Source organism: Mandrillus leucophaeus, unplaced genomic scaffold (assembly GCF_000951045.1).
Source record: "Mandrillus leucophaeus isolate KB7577 unplaced genomic scaffold, Mleu.le_1.0 Scaffold177, whole genome shotgun sequence".
NCBI classification, from domain to species: Eukaryota; Metazoa; Chordata; class Mammalia; order Primates; family Cercopithecidae; genus Mandrillus; species Mandrillus leucophaeus.
The window spans coordinates 316,665-327,405 of record NW_012101776.1 but is presented as its reverse complement, the minus strand read 5'-3'; the positions used below and the strand labels follow the sequence as shown (position 1 = coordinate 327,405).

The window sequence follows — 10,741 nt, the reverse complement described above, 5'->3', positions numbered from 1 at the left end:
GCGCTCTGCCGTGAGAACAACACATCCCATATATGAGTTCATCCATCTGCTCAGATCCCCTAATGAGCAGACGCACGGAACCATGTTGAACACAGCCACAGTTAAACTGCACATCTGTGAACAAGAAAGCAAGCTGCCAACCACTGAAACTTTGGAGCTATTTGTTACTGTGGTAAAAGCTAACTGGTACACTGCAGCAAAAGCTAACTGGTATATAATTCATGCTCAATAACTGGCTTCTCCCTTCTCGCTTGCCAAGAGCAAAACAGAGAACTTTCAAGGAACTCCTTGAAGATATTGAGGATACAATATTTAAACTGTTAGGAACAATGTCAACTATAAAGACAGAAGAGGCCAGGTGCGGTGGCTCACACCTGTAATCCCAGCACTTTGGGAGGCCGAGGCAGTCGGATCACTTGAGGTCAAGAGTTGGAGACCAGCCTGGCCAACATGGTGAAACCCTGTCTCTACTAAAAATACAAAAATTAGCCAGGTGTGGTAGCAGGCACCTGTAATCCCAGCTACTAGGGAGGCTGAGCCATGAGAATCACTTGGACCTGGGAGGTGGAGGTTGCAGCGAGCCAAGGTCGTGCCACTGATCTCCAACCTGGTGACAGGGCCAAAAAAAAAAAAAAAGAGAGAGAGAGTCAGAGATGGGTGGGATGGAGTACATTAGAATGTGTGTCAGAGACTACCAGCTGTGCACCTATCTCTTTACCTCTTCTTTGGGTACACCGTATGTCACTGAGCTCTGGCAAAAGGAATGTGGATGAATGTGATGGGCATCACTTCCAGGTCTGGCCTATAAACCCCCACCCCACCCCATGCTTACTCCCACACAGACTTTTCTCCTTTAGGCTGTTTGGAATGGTGACCCCAGGGCAACTTGGAAGCTATACATTGAAGATGAAGAGTTGTCAGCAACCTAGAGCCCTGAATGACTGCCTGGAAGAGCTGCCTCACCACCTGAGCATCTGTGTTGGACCAGCTGGACATTCGCTGAAGCAATTAAAACAGATTTTATTCAATACTACTGACAGTCAGGGAAAGATCTGAGCTCCATTCCAATTTGTGCCCAGGTATCTGGGCATTTTAAAGGGAGAAGGAGGGAGCGAGGGGATGGCAGGGCTTGAGATGAGTTAAGGAAGTGAGAAATTACAAAGAGCAGGAAGGGAAAAGGGCTTGGCCCATGTGGCTGAGACTAGCACAGGACCCTGTCTTCAGGTGTTGGCTGGAATAAACAGTAAGCTCTTTGAATTTTATAGGCAGGCACTTTCAGGGTGGGCTTGAATCATGCTAGGGGGTGTGTCCTTGTGCTGTTGGAACCATGTTAGTGTGTGTCCAAGTCTTTTTTTCTTTTTCTTTTTTTTCAGAGACACGGTCTCACTCTGTTGCCCAGGCTGGAGTGCAATGGTGCAATCACAGCTCACTACAGCCTTGAACTCCTAGGCTCAAGTGATCCTCCCACCTCAACCTCCTGAGTACTTGACACCACAGGTGCACACCACCATGTCTGACTAGTTTTTTAAAAAATATTTTTGTAGAGATGGGGTCTCCCTGTTTCTCAGACTGGTCTTCAACTGCTGGGCTCAAGTAATCCTACTTCCTCGGCCTTCCAAAGTGCTGGATTATAGGCGTGCGCCACCATGTCCAGCCTGTCCAAGTCTTTATAGGCTGAGGTTAAGACCTGGTAAGAGATAGGTCAAGAAGAGAAACTTTGTCATCACCCCGTTGGGCTTATTCCGTTAGTTTACAAATGAAACCCGGGAAATACTGATGCAGATGGGTCCCAGCAAGAACTTAAGTACTGGTTATTCTTTTTTTTTTTTGAGACGGAGTCTGGCTCTGTCACCCAGGCTGGAGTGCAGTAGCCGGATCTCAGCTCACTGCAAGCTCTGCCTCCCGGGTTCACGCCATTCCCCTGCCTCAGCCTCCCGAGTAGCTGGGACTACAGGCGCCCACCACCTCGCCCGGCTAGTTTTTTTTTTTTTTGTATTTTTTTTAGTAGAGACGGGATTTCACCGTGTTAGTCAGGATGGTCTCGATCTCCTGACCTCGTGATCCGCCCATCTCGGCCTCCCAAAGTGCTGGGATTACAGGCGTGAGCCACCGCGGCCGGCCTAAGTACTGGTTATTCTTAACAAATGTTTATGAAGAGCTTATGTACCAAACTCCCTACCGCAATCTTCACATCTACATCTACGATACCACACCTACATCCACAATCTTCATTTGCTCGTCTGTATAACCCTTTGAAATATATGTTATTATTCTCATTTTTAAAATTTATAAATATAAGCAAGCTGAGGATCTGTGTGGTCAAAAAGTTGTCTATTTATGATCATGTACCTGGAGAGTGGCAGAAGCACATTGGAACCGGATCATTTTGGCTCCAAATGTAGTGCCATGTACACAAAGTACATGCGTATATGTATATACTGTAACTGATAGAGATTAGGTGCTTGATTAATGGTAGCTATTTTTTGCCTTGCAATTATTTCCATTTGTTGAAGTCGTCTTCAGCATCTCAAACTCAATGTCTCCTTTGAATAATCTCATTCTTCAAATGAAGGCACCTGACTTGGTTTACAGGAAGAGGTTGCAGCTATAAAACAGAAATTTCTCTCTGTTTGGATCTTGCTAGCTTGGGTGTTAGGGGATGGAGCATACGAGTTTGGATTCAGAAGCACTGCACTCTGACCCAGGGTGCTAAGTTGCACAGTTCTGATGAAATACAGCCACAGATCTCCTGAAGTTCTTCCAGACTGGCACGTAGGATCAGGGAGATGGTTTTTCATCACAAACTTCTGAACATTAGTATGCAGGCTCTTTTGCAGGATTTGCTGTGCAAATGTACATTCTCATATTCTGAGGTACTGGTGAGGTTCATATGCTCTCCTAGAAAGTTCCAGCATTCTATAATCTAATAAAGCTAAATTTCAGATGGATTAAGAAGTTACTAAGTAACAAAGGAAACTAGAAGAAACCTGACAATTAGAATTAAAAAAAAAATCAGGTCTTCTGTTTAAGATGCTCTTCAAACAATAGGAATCTCAGTTTGGCTGGGCACTGTGGCTCATATCTTTAATTTCAGCAACTCAGGAACTGAGATGAGAGGATCCCAGACCCCAGCCTCAGTTTCTCCCCAGGAAATGTACAGACCCTGGGGGCCATCCTCATTCAGGTGTTCACTAGACTGATGGCGGTCATGGTGTCCTCATTTCTGAGGGTGATTCCTGGAGAAACAGATGGGAGGATTGAGGAAAAGGTAAATAAATTAGAGCCAGGGCTCTGTGCAAACAAGAGTAAGTGATGAGGCAATGGGAAAGGGATAGTGAAGTTTGCTTGGGAAAATCACAAAACCTGTGGCATCACAGAGCTTATTTGCTAAGTGGTGCAATGCATTCTAGAAAACAATGATGCCTTTGGCCTATTACTACACATCCTGGATCTGGGAGTACCTAAAACACTAAATGTTGGGGCTGTCAGAGGTGGTGGGTGGGATGACAACTCAAAGAACCGAACTCTGCCGGGAATAGTGGCTGTAATCCCAGCACTTTGGGAGGCTGAGGCGGGAGGATTGCTTGAGTCCAAAAGTTCAAGGCTAGCCTGGCAGCATAGCAAGATCTTGTCTCTACAAAAAAAAAAAATTAATAAAACATTAGCCAGGTGTGGTGGTGTGTGCCTGAGGTCCCAGCTACTCAGGAGCTTGACGTGGGAGCATCACTTGAGCCCAGGAGTTTGAGGCCGCAGTGAGCTAGGATTGCACCACTGCACTCCAGTCTGGGTGACAGACTGAGACTCTGTCTCAAAAAATAATAATAAACTAACCAAACAAACAAACAAGTAAGTAAACTGGCTGAGGCACATACTGAACCTTGGTTAACACAATCCCAATTCCTAATCCCTTTCCTCCTTGCCTGCTTCTGCTACAGAGGTTGGAAAACTCCAATACTTGCTATCCCAGCTTTACTTGCAGCTAGCAGAGGCCATATAAGAGCTCTAGCTAATGAGGCTGTTTTACTAAGGATTGGTTGGAAGGTTTTTGCTTTTTCTGGCAAAAGGGACATACTTGGCTTAGGCTGCTTCTTTTACTTATTCCTGCTTTAACCGTGGATGTGATGCCCAAGACCAAGAATATGCTGCTCTGACAATATTAAACTCAAACAACAAAGAGTATTGTTTTTTTACATAAGAAGAGGAAAAGTGATCTCTTCTTTTATCTCTCACTTAGAATTGTCTAAGTTCTCCCAGCAGCTCCCCACTAGCTTTCCTCTCGCATGCTATTGGCCAGAATTGGATCAGCTGAGCCAATTCCTGAATTGATCACTAACAAAGGAAGTAGAATCACACGCTAGGCTTAGACTGATCATTGAGTAGAATGGATCCTGGGGCATCAATCAAAGCATGCCCTATAGCAGGTAAATGTGATCACAAGATAAATAATGACTTTCTGAATATAAAAACCGTAGGAATAAATAACAAATTAAAGGACTGGTGAATATGAGCTTACTGACTGAAAGCAAATTTATAAAACCACTCATAAACAAAAGGAAAAGGCAAATAAGACATCAGGGATAAATATTTGCGATTTACATGGCAAATAAAGTGTTAATATCTCATAAGTCACTTCTAAAAATTCACCTTAAGGAAATCATTAAGGACATATGCGATGATTCAGTTACAAAGATGTTTGTAGCAGAAACGTGTTTAATAATGGAAATTTGCAGGCCGGGCGAGGTGGCTCACGCCTGTAATCCCAGCACTTTGGGAGGCCGAGATGGGTGGATCACGAGGTCAGGAGATCGAGACCATCCTGGCTAACACAGTGAAACCCCGTCTCTACTAAAAAATACAAAAAATTAGCCAGGCAAGGTGGCGGGCGCCTGTAGTCCCAGCTACTCGGGAGGCTGAGGCAGGAGAATGGCGTTAACCAGGGAGGCGGAGCTTGCAGTGAGCCGAGATCGCACCACTGCAGTCCAGCCTGGGCGACAGAGTGAGACTCTGTCCCCCCGCAAAAAAAAAAAAGAAAAAAAATGGAAATTTGCAAGCAAGATGAATTCCCAGCAGTAAGGTACTGGTTAGGTAAAATATGATATAAACTTACAAAGGAATGCTACAGGACTATTGAAAAACAACCTCGCAGAAATATACGTACTGTTATGAAAAGATGATTGTGATGTATTATTAAGTGACAAAATCAGAAAACAAATAATGCACATGGTTTGTTTCTCTATACCTGAAGAAAAATGTAGGAGTATGTGTGTGTGTGTATGTGCATGTAATTATGTAGAAGGGTATGTATTCCAGAGTTAACAATGGCCATTTCTGATGGATGGTATATTTGTTGATTTTTCTTTTCTTTTTTTTTTGAGACAGTCTCGCTCTGTCGCCCAGGCTGGAGTGCAATGGCACAATCTCGGCTCATTGCAACCTCTGCCTCCCAGGTTCAAGCAATTCTCCTGCCTCAGCCTCTCAAATAGCTGGGATTACAGGCACCCAGGCACCCGCTACCATGCCCAGGTAATTTTTGTATTTTTAGTAGAGACAGGGTTTCACCATGTTGGTCAGGCTGATCTTGAACTCCTGACCTCAGGCGATCCACCTGCCTCGGCCTCCCAAAGTGCTGGGATTACAAGCACTGCACCTGGTCATATTTGTTGATTTTTTTAAACTAGTGAGCATGCATTGCATTTGTAATAAAATAAACAAGTAAAGGAACTTAATTTAGGAAACACATACCAAAAAGTAAATGAACACCTCAACAGCAGAGTGGTCAATGGGCCTAAGCAAAATATGTTCATAAAATAAAGTACAATGAGCCAATAATCAGGCATGCAAGAATTTGGTAATAAACCAGTATGTAATTAAAACAAGAATGAAATGTCTCTCTTTTTATTCCCAACCCATTGAACTAGAATGTTTTCCCCCCATGAAAAGAATAGAGCCTGGTTGGGAGTAGAGGGAAATGTACAAGTTCACAGGTAAAACTGTTCTGAAGAACATTTTGTCAATAGGTAGACATTCAAAAATGCCAATTTTCTTTTGTCTGAGCAATTATTATTATTATTTTTATTTTTGAGATGGAGTCTCACTCTGCCGCCCAGGCTAGAATGCAGGGGTGTGGTCTCGGCTCACTGCTGCAACCTCCGCCTCCCAGGTTCATGTGATTTTCCTGCCTCACCTCCAGAGTAGCTGGGATTACAGGCACATGCCACCACACCCAAATACTTTTTTTTTCTTTTTCTTTTTTTTAGTAGAGATGGGGTTTCACCTTGTTGTCCAGGTTGGTCTCAAACTTCTGACCTCAGGTGATCAGACTGCCTTGGCCTCCCAAAGTGCTGGGATTACAGGTGTGAGCCACTGTGCCTGGTGCTGGTCTAGGCAGTTATTTTAAAATTATTTTTATTTTTATTTTTATTTTTTGAGACAGAGTCTGTCTCCCAGAGTGGAGTGCAGTAGTGTGATCACTGCTCACTGCAGGCTTGACGTCCTTGGGCTCAGGTAATCCTCCTGCTTCAGACTCCCCAGGAGCTGGGACTACAAGCTTGCACCACCATGCCTGGCTAATTTTTGTATTTTTTGTGGAGATGGGGTTTTGCCATGCTGCCCAGTCTGGTCTCAAAATCCTGGCTCAGGTGATCTTCCCGCCTCACCCTCTCAAAGTGCTGGGATTACAAGAGTGAGCCATCACGCCTGGTCTGATTGCACCACCATGCCCAGCTAATTTTTGTATTTTTTTGTAGAGATGGGGTTTTGCCACATTGGCCAGGCTGGTCTCGAACTCCTGGCCTCAAGTGATCTGCCTGCCTTGGCCTTCCAAAGTGCTGGGATTATAGGCATGAGCCACCGCACCTGGACAGCTGGCTTCTTCTTGTTGGTCAAATTATCTTGAATCAATTCTCTTCTTGACCCATTTTCTCTCTAGCTCTCTGCTGAGATTTATTGTCTCAATAGTATTTCCTAGTGTTGAAATTACCTTGTTTATTGGCTTGTCTGCTTCTTCTCACTAGAATGTCAACCTAACAAGAGCAGGGACTTGGGCTGTCTCTTGCACACATAGTCCTGAGGACTAGCACAGTGCCTGGCACATAAGAGGAATTTGATAATGTTTGATAAAGGAATGAATGGGTTTTGTAGATAAGGATGCAGATATAGGGCCGGACATGGTGGCTCACGCCTGTAATCCCAGCACTTTGGGAGGCTGAGATGGGCAGATTACTTGAGGTCAGGTGTTTGAGACCAGCCTGGCCAACATGGTGAAGCCCTGTCTCTATAAAAAATACAAAAATTAGCTGGGCATGGTGGCAGATGCCTGTAATCCCCACTCAGGAGGCTGAGGCAGGAAAATCGCTTGGCGGCAGGAGAATCGCTTGAAGCCACGAGATGGAGATTGCAGTGAGCCCAGATTGCGTCACTGCACTTCAGCCTGCACTTCACTGCACTTCACCCTGGTGACAGAGTTATACTCCATCTCAAAAAAAAGAAAAAAAAAAAAAGAGAAGGATGCAGATATAGAGAAGGTGAAGACTGGTACTGAACATAAAATTACTTAATTATAGATCTAATACTAAACAACCATGATAACTGTACTTACAGAATGGAGAGTGGTAATTGAAAGACAATAGCACAATTACGCTAGTGCAGTGGCTCATGCCTGTAATCCCAACACTTTGAAAGGCCGAGGCAGGTGAATGGCTTGAGCCCAGGAGTTAGCCAGGCATGGTGGCACGTACCTACTCAGGAGGCTGAGGTGGGAGGATTGCTTGAGCCTGAGAGGTGAGTCGAGATTGCGCCACTGCTCTTCAGTCTGGATGACAGAGTGAGATACTGTCTCAAAACAAAAACAAAAACAGAAAACAACTAACAAAGATAGGTGAAGTAAAGGGAGATGTGAGAAAATGTGCAAATGTAATAGCAAAAAGTTGCCTGGATTTTACAATGATGAGGCCTACAAATAAAACATCATGCCACTCTTCTCTTGCTTTTCATTATCTTTTCTGAGCCTTTGTAGCCTTATTTAGAAAGCAGTACTTCTCATGTGGGAAATAAATATTTAAAACTTAACAATTCCTTTAGCTTTATGTTAGCTTTCTTTTCTTCTATTAAAAGAAAATTAGATTTCTTAAAAATTGCAACTATGAGATATTAACATTTTCGAATATTTTTCTTATCTATTTTTCAATCCTGCATCCAACTATATATCAAGATGTATGCCTATATGTATCCATCTGTGCCCAAAAAGTCCTCATCTGATATTCAGGAAAATTATTTCTGGTGATAAAATTTGTTTTTCTTCTCTATTTTTTTTTTTGCAGAGTTTTAATGTTTTACAATGTGTGTGTGTGTGTGTGTGTGTGTGTATAAAATACCAGTTTTGCAAGAAGAAAAGTGACTTTTAAAAAATGAAAGCAGGGCTGGACACGGTGGCTCATGCCTGTAAACCCAGCACTTTGAGAAACTGAGGCGGGTGGATCATGAGGTTAGGAGATGGAGACCATCCCGGCCAACGTGGTGAAACCCCGTCTCTACTAAAATACAAAAAATTAGCACAGCGTGGTGGCACACGCCTATAGTCCCAGCTACTTGGGAGGCTGAGGCAGGGGAATCGCTTAAACCCAGGAGGCGGAGGTTGCAGTGAGCCGAGATTGAGCCACTGCATTCCAGCCTGGTGACAGAGCAAGACTCCGTTTTTAAAAAAATAAAAACAAAAACAAACAAACGAAAAAACAAAAGCAGATATACCAAAATGTTCATTTTGGATGGTAGGAATATTAAAATATTATTTTTTATTTATATTTTTACCAAAAAAAAGTTTTAATTCTAAAAAAGGAATTAAAAAAAGGAAAATGTGAATCTAAGATCAGTGCATGAGAACTAGAGACCCAGAGAGGGCAAACAGCATCAAGGTCAAAGTTGAGTGAGTCCTGGGTGAAAGTGTCTTTTCAGTCAGGGGAGATTTTCCATGCAAAAGGGACTGGGAATCATCTGCCAGGACATGGACAGAGATGTCTGCCATTAGAAGCTGGTCCTCTCATAGCCCACCACCATCCCCCAGGAGGGCACTGGCTTCCTCAAGGTCATAGCCTTTGGTTTCTAGAAAAAACGATTAAGCAGTGAAAGGATTAAGGTCTTACAGCTCCTATTGCATGATGTATAGATGCAGAGTTTTCTAATCATCTTCTCTTTATATTTTCAAAGACGGATGACAACTACAGCCCAGGCACCTGCCCAGCCCCTCTCAGATCTGGGCACAAAACAGACACCTGTCTAGTTCCTCACAGAGAGCCAGGCACAAAACAGACACCTGTCCAGTCCCTCATGGAGAGCAAAGCACAAAACAGACACCTGTTCAGCCCCTCTCAGAGAGCCAGGCACAAAGCAGCGACCTGTCCAGCTCCTGGCAAGGAGCCAGGCACAAAACAGATGCCCATGAGTGTAAATGAATCTGTGGAACAGGCAGAATAGGAGCATCAACTGGATACTTTTTTTTTTTTTTTTCAAATAAGAACACTTGCGTTGAGAAGAAGCCACGGGAAGAGATGTGATGAAACACTGCACAGAGAGAGGGAGGAGCTTCCAGGTAGGTTGGAGTGAGTAGGCTGTAGAGCAGCCAGCAGTGGAGAAGAGGGGCAACCTTCTGTTCCATAATATTGAAATCACCCATTTATGTGTCCAATTTTTCACTGGGCTGTGACGTCCTTCTAGGGTCCGTGTGTAACCCCCTCCCCATTGCCTAGCAGGATGCCTGACTCCCCCTAAGTGCTCAATAAACGTTGAACTGGACGGGCGCTGGCGTGGTGGCTCACGCCTGTAATCCCAGCACTTTAGGATGCCGAGGCGGGTGGATCATCTGAGGTTAGGAGTTCGAGACCAGCCTGGCCAACATGGTGAAACCTTGTCTCTGCTAAAATTACAAAAATTAGCTGGGCTTGGTGGTGCATGCCTGTGATCCCAGCTACTCCTGAGGCTGAGGCAGGAGAATCGCTTGAACCCGGAAGGCGGAGGTTGCAGGGAGCCGAGATCAGGCCACTGCACTCCAGCCTGGGTGACAGAGTGAAACTCCATCTCTAAATAAATAAATAAATAAATAAATAAACAAACTAAAATTTGACCTGAAGAGGGGCAGCTCTTACATCTGTCCAGTCTCGGATTTATGCGGATAGAACAAGATAAACTCCCACATGGGAGGCCAGTGTCCACTTGTTCCTTTGGAGGAACTATTGGGCATTTAAGGGACTAGTTGAACACACTCTGTAGGTCAACTCTGCCCGGAGTGGAGGGAGCTGCGCGGACAGCTGACCCTCTGCAGGGGTTTGCAACTGGGCTCCTGGAAACAGCGGGAGCCTTCGAAGGAGGAGAGAAGGTGCGTGAGCCCCTCTCACCAGGCCTGCAGATGCTGGGTGGTACCCAAAGAGGCGCTCAGATCACTGGAGCTGGAGCTCAGTCGGCGGTCTTTTGCGGGAACTGTACCCATCCCGGAGCATCTCTGGCCCTCCTGTTTCACTGAACTCGCCTTCCTCTCAGAGGAACGTGGGAAGACCGCTTGCTATCCAGGACGGTGTGGGGAGGGTAAGAGGGCTTAGGGAAAGACCGCGGAAAGCGCGGCGCACACGCCAGCTGGCATCACCGGGGATTCCCTCCGGCTCGGTGGGACTCCGGCGCGCTTGTAGCGAGGACCCCCAGCCCAGGGCAGAGCGTATCCCCTCAGCTCCCCGAGTCTGGGCCCTTGGCGGCCGCA

At 45.1% G+C, this 10,741-nt stretch overlaps 1 protein-coding gene across 1 annotated transcript in view; it reads left to right on the top strand.

The window, feature by feature from the left end:
- The first annotated feature begins 3,199 nt into the window (after positions 1 to 3,199).
- The window catches only part of LOC105537642, a 183,377-nt gene continuing 175,835 nt past the window's right edge, over positions 3,200 to 10,741 (top strand). The window contains exons 1-2 of the mRNA XM_011977287.1: positions 3,200 to 3,268; positions 10,341 to 10,572. Coding sequence (XP_011832677.1) covers positions 3,200 to 3,268; positions 10,341 to 10,572 — 301 coding nt within the window. The remainder of the gene's footprint in view (positions 3,269 to 10,340; positions 10,573 to 10,741) is intronic.